General features: G+C 42.5%; 1 protein-coding gene across 3 annotated transcripts in view; it reads right to left on the reverse strand.

Moving 5' to 3' along the window:
• Window positions 1–14519, reverse strand: part of FYB2 (FYN binding protein 2) — a 97059-nt gene that overhangs the window by 30391 nt on the left and 52149 nt on the right. For all 3 annotated transcript variants that reach the window (XM_072649598.1, XM_072649600.1, XM_072649599.1), the window contains 4 exons: window positions 12228–12262; window positions 9417–9448; window positions 7531–7624; window positions 6448–6532 (listed from right to left, as the gene is read on the reverse strand). In XM_072649598.1, coding sequence (XP_072505699.1) covers window positions 6448–6532; window positions 7531–7624; window positions 9417–9448; window positions 12228–12262 — 246 coding nt within the window. The remainder of the gene's footprint in view (window positions 1–6447; window positions 6533–7530; window positions 7625–9416; window positions 9449–12227; window positions 12263–14519) is intronic.

Consider the following 14519-nt stretch of genomic DNA (forward strand, 5'->3'; position numbering starts at 1 on the left):
TCCCTGTTTGTTACCTGAAGGGTAGGGACAATGAAAAGAGCCCAGTCCCCGCGGCTCCAAAGTGATATCCATCCAGCATTTCCCAGGATAGTTCAATGACTGTCCTTTCTATTTTAGAAAGCTTCATTCTCTTCCTCACTATGTCCTTAGAAGCTACAATATTGACTCACATTCCTTACATGGTCCTAGTGACATGTTCCCAACCTGAGGCAGGATTTCCACTTAGATGCCATCTCTTTCATCAAAGGATCTCCTAGATCCTTTTCAATGAAAACATTCCCTTCAAATCCTGCCTCCAACTGGTGTCTTTCTTATTCTCCCAGTGGCTGGGGTCTCCTCTGAAATGACTTGTATATATTTTGTCTTTATTTATGTGTGTACGTATTATTTACTCAGATAGAATATAAGCTTCTTGAAGGCAAGTACTATGTTGTTTTTTTCCAGTTTTGTTCTGGAAGACATGGCACAGAGCTCACACAAAATAAAAACTGAATAAATACTTATTAAATTGACTTGAATTACTCCTAGAGTTGATCTACCCTTAAAAAGACCAACCATTAAGAAGAAGTCATCTATCTACTCTAAAAGTTTTTTCTTTCCACTAGATTTCATTTAAGAACTATCTTAGGAAGCTAATTTTCTGCTGAAAGAATTCGTCATCGTCACCTTAGCCATAAGGGATCATCGGTGTACACCTTGGGATCATTTCTACTAAACCATAGTCCCGACCATGGGGGCTTTTTAAGACATGCACTTTGGCATGTGTGCCTAGAGTCTAGACTAATTCCCATTTACAGAGGGATGTTTTCAGTGTGCTCTCTTATATTTACAGATATGTAAAGCAAATGAATTATGTAGATCAGACTTGGGCCTATGGGGAGAGAGAAATATATAAAAAGATTATCAGTGTGTTCTATTGCGAGTTTTAAAGAACCATCAAATGCATCTTTTGGGGGAGCAGAGAAGTGCTTACACTGCTTTTCTAGGGTATTCCTCATCATTATACACCTCCTTTGATCTGTCTTTCAGATCCAAGATCTTCTGATGCCAAGCTGTGGTGTTTTTTGTTTTAGTCAAGTCCCTTATATTCCTATAGCTCCCAGAAAGATAAATAGAATTTCTCTGAAAAACAGCAGTCACATTTTTATAGAGTAGGGATTCATTATCTTTTTGTGGGTCATAGACCCCTCTGACATTCGGTATGGAAACTCATTCTCCATGTCATCCCTTTTATTCTCTCAATTGCCCTTCTCCATATTTCAAAACTTTGTCCCTAATAACCCTTTATTACCAAATCCAAGGTCTTAAAATTATTTGTAGGATCCTAGGAATTTAAGAGAATACCTAGTCTAATTCTTTTATTTTATAGTTGAGAAAATCAAGGCCCAGGGAAGTTAATTAGGTTGCCCAAGCTTATACAGCTCATAAATGGAGCATGACCTGAATGTGAATCCTTTGCCTCCAAGTCTAATGTGCTTTAAAAGAACTACATATATTTTTAAAGGAAAAACAACAATTGGGCTTTATGGTACATATTTCTCTTGATAGAGATTCTGGGCTTTGCCCAGCTCATCTAGGTAAGTGGGATTGGACCTAAGGTCCTTCATAAGAAGGGTCTGGGGGCAAAGTGTTGTGCCAGATGGATACTGGGCAGATATATGTGCAGGCACTCGTGAGTTAAAGTCATAAGATCTGATTCAAGGACAAGGTGAGGTAGGTCAAAGATTCTCCCCAAGGACATGGTATTAGCAAAAGACAGAATACAATTGAAGGCAGGTGGTATAAAGAAGCCTGAAGATACAATTGCCATAGGAAGGGCAGGGACAACCTGAAGGTATCTTGGTTTGGATGACTGGGGTCTTCCTACAAAGAGCTACCTTTTAATGCGAGGTTTGTAACCTCTCAGCAGACAACTCTGCCTCCAGCATACGAGGAAGTCTAGCTTCTCAACAGGGAAATCAGGCAATTGAACCAATATATATTGATGGAAAATATGTCAAACAAATAACTGGGTCTTGTTTACCGAAATGGAGTGTTTTGTGATAGCAATTGGACACTAAGTTATGACCACGAAAAATTGTAGAAGGATTATCTTATGGAGCCTGAACTTGTCAATGACATTTTGCAAAGAAACTAGAGAAAATGTGAAACTGTAGGTTGCAAAAGTGTAGCACCTGTCAACCACCTAGCAAGACTTGATCTGGTGTCCCAAATCATGCATCAGAAGGTCACTACCTTTTTAAATAAACAGACGATATATCCTCCACAAGATAAATACAGACCTTAAAAGTATTAGTGAGAATTGTACAAATAAAATGTAATGGAATCCAAGCATCACAAATGAAATTGATACCCATCACCCAGACGTAACCAAAATCTACAAAACTTTAAGAACAGCTAAAAATTATAGAATTCTCCACACCCAGGACTCATAATTTCTAGCATTCATTTTTTAAGAAAAATTTTGAGTTACTAATTTTCTCCCTCCCCCCTCCCTAAGATGGTAAGCAATTTGATAGAGGTTATTTATGGGCAATCATATAAAGCCTATCTCCATATTAGTCATGTTATGAAAGAAGAAACGGTTTACAAAAATTCCAGTTTGCAAAAGGAAAATAAAACCATGAAAAAAATAAAGAAATTGAAATTAGTCTGCTTTGATCTGCATTCAGACTCCATCTGTTCTTTCTCTGGTTGTGGACAGCATGAGTCATTGTATGGCTGAGTTCAATTAGTCTTAGCTGATTACTGCACAATGTTGCTGTTTCTGTGCACAGTATTCTTCTGGTTCTTCTCGCTTCACCTTGCATTAGTTTATATAAATTTTTCCAAGTTGTTTTCTGAAATCACCCTGCTTGTCATTTCTAATAGCACAATAGCCAATACTCATCATTTCTAAGCTACACCGAATGAAAAGCTTTCAAAATATAGAGTACCAGTGGAAGAAAAAAAACCATCTGGGAACAGGACAAAGTCCATGCTACCTCCCTCTTTCTTTCTGCTACAGAAATTGTGTCAAAAATGTTGTCATTGACCGAGCTTTTGGAGGATGAGCTAACATCCTCACACTTTCATTCTGTTACCAAAGAAAAACCCCAAAACCAAAATCCAAACAACAAAAAACAAAAATGGAACTCAGTTATTTTATCTACCTGTTCAATAATCCACAGACCATTACACATAAATGAATATTCCTAAGGTCATTTCTGTATAAATTCCATGGAACTAAGTTGAGTCAATTAAGATACTAATAGTAATTAACACTTATAAGGTGCCATAAATTTTCTTTTTTTTTAAATTTTTTAATGTTTAACAATCACTGCCATACAATTGAGATTTTATCCCCCCCCCACACCTACTCCCCACTACCCCCCTCCCTCCCCAAGACTGCATACAATTCTGTATAGATTCTACATATACTTTCCTATTGAGTACATTTTCACTATAGTCATGCTATGTAGTCGGACTAAAATAAATGGAAGAAATCATATAACAAATCAAAACATGGTACACAAAAACATACACATGCACAAACATGATCTGCTACATTCTGCGAATGACTTCCGTATTTCTTTCTCTGAGTGTGGAAGGCATCGTACCATAAATTTTCAAGTCAGTCTATACATATCATCTGATTAAATCCTCAAAAGATATTTATGGGATAGATACTCTGCTCCTGATTTTTACAGCTTTACAGATGAGGAAACTGAGGCTGAGAGACTCCATTAGGACAGTCTCTTCCCTTTCCATGTTTTCTGAGTCTTCTGAGACATAGGATTATGAGATCCTCCAATGTCCAAACTACTAGTCTTCTGTTTGAGAAAACCTAAGCCCTGAGAAGGTAACTGACTTGCTAGCTATCAGAAAGCATTTCTTAAAACACCTACTATGTACTATGTGGAATAAAGGAAAAGCATAGTCAAAGAGGACTTATGAGACAAGACTAAAACTCCTGAAACAAGGAAATGCCAAAGTTGGTGTTGGACTCTGAGTGTAGGGTCACAGGACCAGAGACCAAGTGCTGGAGGGGATCTGAGATACTTCTTAGTTCAACCTCATTTTACAGATGAGGAAACCAAGGCCATGAGAGGGGAGATGATATACTCAAAGTCACACAAATGGCAACGAGAGGATTCAAACCCCTGTCCTTTGACTCCAAGCATGGCACCATTTCTCCTTCCTCACATTGTGAAGGTCTTTTGTGTGTGAGGTGAACATACTGTAGGAGCAGTCCTGGCCCATCACCATCACTGGGAAATGCCAAGGGGCAGCCATACAGTTTTGAATGGCAGCCTGGACTGGGGACCACACAGCTTGTTTTATTCCCCATACCTGGGATGAGTTCAACATGAAGCAGCTGCCCTCTGTCCCTGCTGCCAAAGAGCATTCCTTATAGACTCAGCCAACTTTTTAGGATGTCATGAGACCCTTTCCCTGGCTCCTTTTCCTGCTTTCCTCCACTCCCAGCAGGAGCATCCCCCAAGGCTCTTCATTCATGTCTTCTGTTCCCTCTCTAAATCTATCCCTTGCCAACCCTGGCCATCCTCCTGGCTCCAGGCATCAGTTTGAGGAAGATGATGATGATGCCAACTGACACGATGCTCCTCAAGTCTTTGTGCAGAATTTTATGCTATTAAAGTTTAAAACTGAACTAAGACTTTTCACATTTATGTATTTTATATTTAATTGATGGAATAAAACAAACACTTCCATAACATAGTATAATGAAAAGATGATTGCCCAGGGAACTGCAAATCTATCATGTATAACTCGCTATCCCTTTTAAATGTATAATAAAGTTATCATAAGACCTTTGAGATGCCTTGGAAAGTGCTTCAAGATCTGCAAAGCATATTAAATATGTTGTTTCTTTTGCTTCTCACAACAACTCTGTGAAATAGGTGCTACCATCATCCCTGTGTTACAAAGAAACTGAAGCTGACAGAGATTTAGAGACCCTACCAAGGTCACACAGTAAATGTGTAAGGTAGGATTTGAACTGGGATCTTCTTGAGTCCAAGTCCAGCTCTCCATTCATTTCATCACCAGATGACTCTACACGGTTTCTCTCCAGTTCTGATTTCTCTGAACTTATCTTGCCTTTCCAGCTTCCTTCTGGGTGTTACTCCCATCTGATACCACTAACTCAATGGAACTCATTGTCTCCCAACCCCAGCACACCCCGCTTCCTCCTAACCTCCCTATTTCTATTAATAACATCAGTTCTCTCTCAATCACCCAGGCTGTAACCTTGGAAGCACTGTTCTTTCTTTCTTTATTTTTTAATTTGGAAGCAATGGGGGTTAAGTGACTGGCCCAAGGTCACACAGCCAATAAATGTTTGAGTTCAGATTTGAACTCAGGTCCTTCTTACTCCAGGGCCAGGGCAACTAGCTACCCCAGTGCTAGTATCAGACAAGTCCTAACAATCAAGATGTGGTGATCCAATATCTTCAGATACCCTAAGTCCTCTCTCTTGGGAAAGGCAATAGATATGATTTCCTTAAAATGCCTTTTGTGAGCCCATGTGACCCCATGGTCTCAGGCCCTGGCTAAGTTGCTGTAAGTATCTTTGCTGCTGTTATATCGAAAAAATTGTTTTGCGATTTAGTCTGATTTTATATAACTATAAAAGGAATATTAGGGTTTGCATGGCCCCTGGGAACATGGGCAGGAGTTACACAGAACAGGTGGCAATGGATCAGTCAGGATCTGCAGCTTTGAAGAAAGACAGGAATGACTGAGATCATGGGGTCACATGCCCAGCCCTCCAGATCCCCCATTCCCTGCAGGAATGCACCAGCTTGCTAGAAGCAACAGCTCATCCTAAGGCTTCCTTCAGGTCCAAACAACTACTGCTTATTAAAGTGCTGTTTGTGTGTGAGCTCCTAGAATGATGCCTCTATGAGGGCGAGGGGAAGGGAGTCTCTGGGCCTCCGGGCTCCTCACTTCTGCTCTACTAGACCCTCAGCTCAGACCCCTCTTCCTTCAGGGAGGAGCTTTTAGCCCCCACCCCACCCCCAGCTATCGGTGCTTTCTTCCTCCTCCAGATATCAAGCGTGTATCTGTCTGTTTAGGGATCTTAGTATAGGGACTGCTTTGTTGTTGTTTGTAAATCTCCAATACCTTGCAGAATGCCCAGAGCTTCATACTTGCTGATGGACTCTCGTTGGGTTGGATTGGAAGACTAGTTTTAGTCCTTGTATCCTAGCTGTGTGGCTTTAAAAATGCCTCCTTTATTACTTCTCTGAGCCTGAGAGTTCTTGGTGACTCTGTATGGTGTCCTTTCTTATTGCTCCCAGCAAAAGCGGGTGAGGGGCAACCACCGCCATGCTTATAGTCATGTTTGGGCTCCAGTATCAGGTGTGGTCAGAGCAGCAGGGACAGAATGCTTCCAAACAGTGATATCCCCACCTGCCTCCGTTGGAAGTCTGCCAAAGCACTCACCTGGCTTCAGGCACAGCAGACTCTTCTTGCCTCGGTGGTCCTCCTTTACCTGAGGTTTTCGAAGAATGCCTTCACCTTCAGTGATCTAAAGACAAAAATCAGCAAAGTTCACATGAACTTCACTTCCATTTTAAAATGTGATTTCCTTTTCATTCTATCATGAATTAAGGACAGTAGCATTCCTTTAAAGGACTCATTAATTAACAAGATCATAGGATTTAGGACTGGCAGGAACTTCAGAGTGTCCTGCATAGTGTTGTTCAGTTGTGTCCAACTCTGTGACCCCATTTAGGGTTTTCTTGGCCAAGATGTTGGAGTAGGTTGCCATTTCCTTCTCCAGCTCATTTTACAGATGAGGAAACTAAGGCAAGCAGTTTAAGTGACTTGGTCAGGGTCAAATAGCTAGTAAGTATCTGAGGTCAGATTTGAACTTAGATCTTCCTGACTCCAGGCCTGGTGCTCTATCTATGGCACCACATAGCTGCACAGGAATAATGATAGCTAGTGTCTATACAGCAATTTAAGGTTTGTAAAATCATTTCCATGTTATTCTGTGCACACTGTATTCTCACCTCTATCACAGTGCCTTGGCATAGAGTAGACACTTAATGAATGGTTCTTTAATTAAATCCCTAAATTACTTTTAATAAGTTTGCATGGTTCCTATAATTACAAATAAGTCTAAACTTACATCCAAGACTCCAATGCTGCCTTAGACTTAGACCCTTAGTAGCTCTGTGACCCTAAGAAAGTCAAATGGAAATATTAATAGTTTCCACTGGAAGGACCTTGGAACACAGTGGAATGTGGAACATGTGATATGGGAGTAGGAGAGGGAACATCAGGGATGATCTAGTTCATTTTACAGTCAGCTCTTCTTGGCCCATTATAAAACATTATAGACCAGGTTTCACTTCCCCGTAATTCAGCTGGCACTTACTAAGCACCTACTGTATGTGCTAGGTGCTCTAGAATTCAGAGACAAATATTCCAAAGAGCCCCCGATGAGATGTCGTGTAGAGAAAGTGTCTACAAGACTCTTGCAGGCAGAGCTGATCTGGGTGTCCACCCAAGCAAAGATACCTTCTTAGGATTCCTGTCCTTGTCTTTTTTATGCAGTTCACTTTCCCAGGACTGTTTGCTCTTCTTTTTGTCATTCCCAAAGATATGTTCATGGCTGAAAAGTTAAGAGACAGTATAGCAAAGTCTGAACTGATAAAAGTTTAACATGTAGCAACAGACAAAACGTATCTATGAATTAGATACTGTTACACACCTCTCAGTCAGCTTGTCATGAACCTTAACCCTTTTTGGGGGTTGAATAGGAACACCAGGTTAAGTTAGCCTCTCAGGCAGCTGTAAGGTAATCCATCCAGACACCCCTTTACTCCCAATTGCAGTTGGAGGGCAAGAGATCTGTTTCTAGCAGAGATTTATTCCTGAACCATCTGTCACATGATTTAGTTGGCATCAAGGGCGCTGTGCCCAGCACACACACACAGGTCTGGACCCCCTCCCCACACACGTCTTAATTCAGATGTTAGCAGTTTTAGGGAGGCAGAATTCGATGGTGTGAAGAGACCTCGGTGAGGAGTCAGATTGGAGGCCTGGCTTATAGAATCATAGAATTTGGTGGGGAGCTCAGAGATCCTCTGCTCCAGTCCCTGCCTGAATGAAAAGTCCCTCCCCAACATTCCCTGAGCCCTATCAGAAGAGCCTCAGGGACAGGGAGACACCTGGCTCTGCAGGCACCCCCTTCCATTTGGGGATAGCTATGATCCGAGAGTCTTAGCTGCCGTCTGCCTCTCTGCAGCTTTGTCCCTTGGCATCCAGTCTGCGTCAATGCAGAACAAAGTTCATTCCTTTTCCTCATGAAAACCCTTAAAATATTTGAAGACAATTATCATGACTTCCTAAGTTTTCTCCAGGCTAATCCTCCCCACATCCTTCAGCCAATTCTTGTAAGACATGGTCTCCACTTCTTATGCCCTCTTCTAGAAATACTTGAATTTACTTTACATTGTCTTTCCTGAATTGTGGTTCCTATAACTGATGACAATGGTGGTCTGCCAAGGCATCCTTCTCATGGATACTAGGCCTCTCTTAGACCTGCTTAAAATCACATTGACTCACAAATCAGGCCCCAGATGTAAGATTCCATATCTCATTTCTTTCTTTTCTTTTTTCCTTTTTTGGAGGCAATCAGGGTTAAATGACTTGCCCGGGTCTCACAGCTATAAGTGTCTAAGGCCAGACCCTATCTCATTTCTATCGAGTTAGACCCTACACTGAAGTTTAATGTCAGTGCGGAGGTAATCCTGATTTCTCAAAAGCTTATACCTTTTTTGATCTAGTTCTGACCTTTGAGGCCAAGAGAAATAAAATTTCTCTCTCTACCACATAAATGAAACAGGGGAAAAACACATAGGAAAGGGATTCAGTGGCTTCTTTTTGGCTCCAGAAGGAACAATTCTGAGATTAGAATCATCCAACCAACACCATCATTTTTTAAGATGAGGAAACTGAGTAAAAAAGTAGTGAGGTCCCCATCCCTGCAGGTCATTGAACATGGCTTGGATGGTCAATTGTCAAGGATGTGGTAAGAGATTCCCATTTATGTGTGGTCTGTGCTAGACAGTCTCTGAAGTCCCTTTCACTTTTGAGGTTCTGTGATCTGGGGGCCCAATCAAGGTCACACATGGAGTTAGACTGAACAAGGATACAAAATCACATCTGCCAGCTTCAGATCCACAGTTCTTCCAACTCCATTTAGCTGACAATTTGGCTTGGCCTGCTGGACTTAAAAGCATGGACTCTGTTCTAATTGTTTAGCACAGATGGACTACTGGCCTGTTCCAGAGTCATGACCCAACAAGAAACTGGCTTAAAAACAAAACAAACCCAAATGCTGCAGATTGGTTAAACAGAGAGTTGGGGGCAGGGGGAGAATACCAGGTCTGAAAACTCACCTAAAGCCTTGATGGACAAAACTCTTCCGAGGCTGAAAGTAGAAGGGAGAACATTGAGGGTTGCAAATAAAATACATCCCGATTAGTGATCTGACCTTGACTTGGGGGTGGAGAAGCTGGTAGTAGACCCTGGCACTAATTGCCAAGTTAAAGCACAAAGTCCTTTAGCCAGGGGACTAGGGACCCACCAGGTGTTAACCCTTCCTCACCAGCCCAGCCTAAGACCTGAATGACACACTGAATATGAGACTTTAAAACCAGTCACATTTGACAGCTGTTCTGATGAGCAAATGCCATATACAGGTCCATTATTAATGGTAACTCCCACCAGACTCCCTGAGCCAACACTATCTGAAAAACCAAAGTTGCTCTCAGGAATCGTCCTTCTGCTAGAAAGGAGTGAAAGTCATCACAGTGGAACCTCATTTACTAGCATAATAAATGAATGGAAAAATGAATAAACAATGATCACCAGCACAATATTAGCCAGCATTGATTCGGTGCTTTGAAGTTTGCAAAACACTTTACAAATATCTCATTTTATCCTTACAACAATCCTGTGAAGTAAATGCCATTATTATCCCCATTCTACAGAAGAGGAAACTGAGGCAGACAGAGGTTAAAAACTATTTGCTTAGGTCACATAGCTATTAAAGGACAGTCGACTTGTAGTAAGGAGATCTGAATTCAAATTTGGACTGTGTGGCCATAGGAAAGTCATTTCCTCTTTTCAGCCTCAGCTTCCTTCCTTCCCTGTCCTGATATCAGAAACCCAGGCATACAGCTCCTCAACTTTCCCACACACAGGGAGGGGCTAGTGTCGCAGGACCTCCAATATCCCCTCAAAGGATCAAAAGATCACATCTTGGGATCTCTGTCTCAATTGGATTTGTCTGCAGACATCAATTTTAGGTATGTTTCCATTTGTTCCAGATGCATTTTGAGCTTTTTTTCTAGGGTGTCAAATGGTGAGTTGTGCCTCTCACAAGGCTGACTTGGACAGCCTTAGAGATTTATAGAAGTAGGAGCTGTTGGGGCTCCATGGTTCCCAGGGGTACCACCCAGGCCAGTGTTTGGTGTAGACCAATGGCCTAGCCACCAACTGACTTTGCTTCTGCATATACCACCGAAGACATTAGCAGTGGCTGAGGCCTCATCAAGGTTCTCTGGAGGAGAATCTCCCCATTACTTTCCCTTTATTTTTATGCCCTTACTGTACATATTGCCTTCCCTACCCTGGAAAGAAAGTAGCTCCTTGAGAGCAGGGATGGTAGCTTTTGCAGTCACAAAATTAAGCACATAGTAGGTGCTCAAAAAATACTGATTGATGGAACAACTGATTTGAAAGACTGAGAGGAGTAGAGCTTCAGGCATCTGGACGATCCATTTGGGACAACTCCATATCCTCTGCGACCAGTGACAATGCGCACTGATCTATTATCTTCCAACCTCAAGAGACATAGAAAAACCCACAGAAGATACCTCTTGGAGCTGTGGTTTCTAAATCTCTGCTCAGAACCTCTGGGCTGGATCTACAGTTTCAGTGTGAGATATCAGGGGTGTGAGAGCCAGCTCAGGAATAACATTATTTAGATCTTGCGGACTGGAACATGGCCTGGAAGTTTCAGACCAAAATGTTGGCCCTGAATATCTGTGAAGGGTAAACTTTGCTTTGCGGTCCAATAGACCATCAGCTCATTTATGGCAAGGACAGTCTCACTTTCGTCTCTGTGGCCCCTGAACCATTCAGGGCCACTTAATGGATGCTTGTTGAATACAATTGGATTGATTTTTGGAGAGAGCATGATGCTTTAGAAGGAAGGGTTCAGGAGGCTGACATAAGGCTTGTTCTTAACATTTTGGCCATTAACATTTTGCCATCGCTTTTCAATTCAGTACAATTCCAGAAGGAGTTATTAAACACCTGCTGTATATGAGGTACTATGTCAAGCATGATGAGCATCCAGATTATCATAGTGGTCAAGATAATACATTTGCATTTCCATAACACTGGAAGATTCTCTAAGCACTTGACCCCAAGCACCAGAGACTCTATTAGTAGGGCAAAGATTATTCCTGCATTTTACAAATGAGGAAGTCATGTCCCAGAGAACAAAGTGGTTTGTCTAAACTCCCACAGTACCAGGCAGAGCAGGGCTTTAAAATCTGGACCTCTCACTCCCAATTCTGGGCCTTCTCCATGTGCTGTGCTCATCATCTCTTTGGTCTGCCCTGAAGTAAGAGTGTTTCTAGTTCTAATTCCTGTACAGCTCTGGGATCCCACATAACGGAGAAACAGAGCAATGTTTGGGGACACAGGCTCTGAGAAAAAGGAAGCTACCTGCCAGCTGAGGGCTGCCCATTGACTCACAGGGAGAAGGAAAATTCCAGGAGTTCAGAATTAGGAGTTAGCTTCTGGGGAACATCTCTGAACACATTTAGGGGAATTTTCAAGTTTTAAAAGGGGTTAAGGTGACTGGCCTCTTTGGAAGCGAGGAAATGAGATCTCAGAAAATGTTGGAGGACTCTTCCTTCTGAAAAGAGAGTTTATTAAAGGTAAAACAGGACCTGTCGGCACTAGATAAGGGGCTAACATCCGAGTAAGATCCTATCCCTCCTTCCCTCTGCACCAGCTCTGGGCTATGCCTATCAAAGGGCTGAGGGCTCAGTGCCTCTGCAATCTGCCCCCACAGATGCTCTCGGAAATCGAAAAGCTATTCAAAGTAACAAGATGCTTTAGAGTCAAGTCTGTTCGCTTGGCATTCTGCTTTTTCAGTTAGTTATTTTCTGGGAAAGAGGGGAAAAAATTACCTTTGCGATAACTTCTATTCCAATGTCGTAAGGTGCTAAAGTAAACAATGAAAAAAAAGTTAGATTTCAAGACTGTGTCTGCTCCATCCCTTTCTTTCCTCTCCCTGTTCCCAGCACATAACCACATGGGTTAAAGCAGTTGGAAAACCTAGGGTTTAAAGTGAAGCATCTGATTTTGAAGAAAATATATCAGAAGTGAGTTCAAGTTTGATACTAGTTGGGGCATACACTGAGCACATCAATATATCAATATCCTCTACCTACAAGAAGACAGGGAAGGCAATTGGTAAGCCTTTAAGTGATCTGAGTTAACCATAGTTTTGATTATACTGGAGCATTCCTGGTCGAGGAATTCTGGAGACACTTGACAGGGGCCTGGAAATCTTCCAGTCTCTTCCTCCCTTCCTCCCTTCTTCTCTTCCTTCCTCCCTTCCTCCCTTCTTCTCTTCCTTCCTTCCTTCCTCCCTCCCTCCCTTCCTCCCTCCCTCCCTCCGTCCGTCCGTCCCTCCCTCCCTCCCTCCGTCCCTCCCTCCCTCCCTCCCTTCCTCCCTCCCTCCCTCCCTCCCTCCCTCCCTCCTTCCCTCCCTCCCTCTCTTCCTCCCTCCCTCCCTCCCTTCCTCCCTCCCTCCTTCCCTCCCTCCCTCTCTTCCTCCCTCCCTCCGTCCGTCCGTCCCTCCCTCCGTCCGTCCCTCCCTCCCTCCGTCCGTCCATCCCTCCCTCCCTCCCTTCCTCCCTCCCTCCCTCTACCCCCTCCCTCCCCTCCCTCTCCCCCCCTCCCTCCCCTCCCTCCTCCCCCCTCCCTATTTCTCCTCTCTCTCTTTCTTCTTTTCTCTTCTCAGGGTTCCTAAACTGGTAGATCAGGAGAAAGATTTTTTTTAGATATACTTTAACTAGATCTTCCATTCCTGTGAACAAGATGGAGATACCAGGATGCTCCAATTGAGTAGATTAATAGTTAGTTGCCTGGTCAGACCTCAAGAGGAGTCATTCATGGAAGAGTGTCAGCTTGAAGGGAGATCTGTGGTAGTGTTTGCATCCAGGGATCAACATTAGGTCCTGTTCTCTTTACCAGTTTGACCACTGACTTGGATGAAAGCACAGGTGATGTGCTTGGTAAGTGTGAAGAAGCAAAGTTCTTTGGAGAATCCCATTAGAAGGGGAATTCCTGATAATGATGATGGTAATGATGGTAATAGCATTCTGTAGGACTTTAAGGTTTTCACAGGTGTGTGTGTGTGTGTGTGTGTGTGTGTGTGTGTGTGTGTGTGTGTTCTCATTTGATCCTCCAACAATCCTGGGAAGTAGATGCTATTATCCTTTTTTTACAGGTGAGGAAACTGAGGCTGAGAAAGGTAAAGTGACTTTCTCAGGGTCACACAGCTAACTAAATGTCTGAGGCAGGATTTGAACTTTTACCTTCCTGACTTCAAGCCCATCACCGTATATAGTACATCTTCTAGAGATGTGAGGTCCTCTAGGTGCGCCCATCTACCTATAATAATAGTAATGACTGGTTGAATTCTAAAGTTTGCAAAGCACTTTCAGATATATGATTCTAGGACTGGAGCACCAGACCTGGAAAAGACCTCAGAGGCTATGCCATTGTTTTACTAATGACCAAGCTGAGGCCCAGGGAAGGTGAGTAAGTTGTCTAGGTTCACATAGAGAACAAATTTCAGGATTTTAATCCAGGCTCTCTGTCTCTAGGGGGTCACAAATTCTTGTCCTCTAATCCCTCATCATCTTATTTAAGCCCCCAAAGATCCTGTAAGGCAGATGATAGAAGTATTACTATTATTATTTTTATTTGACAAAATGAGGAAACTGAGCCTAGGAGAGGTCATGGCTATCCTATAGTCACACACAAGTTTCAGAAGCAAGATAGATTTCAGGTCTTCCTAGTGCTCAGTCCATCTCACATGCCAGGACACAGTGCCAAATGTGCCACAGTGCCAAATCTCACTGAGATCTTTGGTCATCAGACCAAATTCAGACTAGCAATTCATATGCTAGAAAACAAATAGATGATGAGGGGCCTTTATCCAGATTAGGACATGCACTTGGTCTGACGATCCATTGAGTTACTCCGTCAGCACATATAGGACAGACACTGCAGATGGTTGGGAGCTAAGCCTAGAATTAAACAGAAGGAAAACAATGTACTTTTCATGATCCCAAGATGCTCCCTGACAAAACAGAACTTTTTTTTAACACCAGCATTCTTCCAATGATTGTTTATGATCACAAATCATGAAACATCACTGCCTCTAAAAATCTAAACTCATGGGATCA

The sequence above is a fragment of the Notamacropus eugenii genome, chromosome 2, assembly GCF_028372415.1.
Source record: "Notamacropus eugenii isolate mMacEug1 chromosome 2, mMacEug1.pri_v2, whole genome shotgun sequence".
NCBI lineage: Eukaryota > Metazoa > Chordata > Mammalia > Diprotodontia > Macropodidae > Notamacropus > Notamacropus eugenii.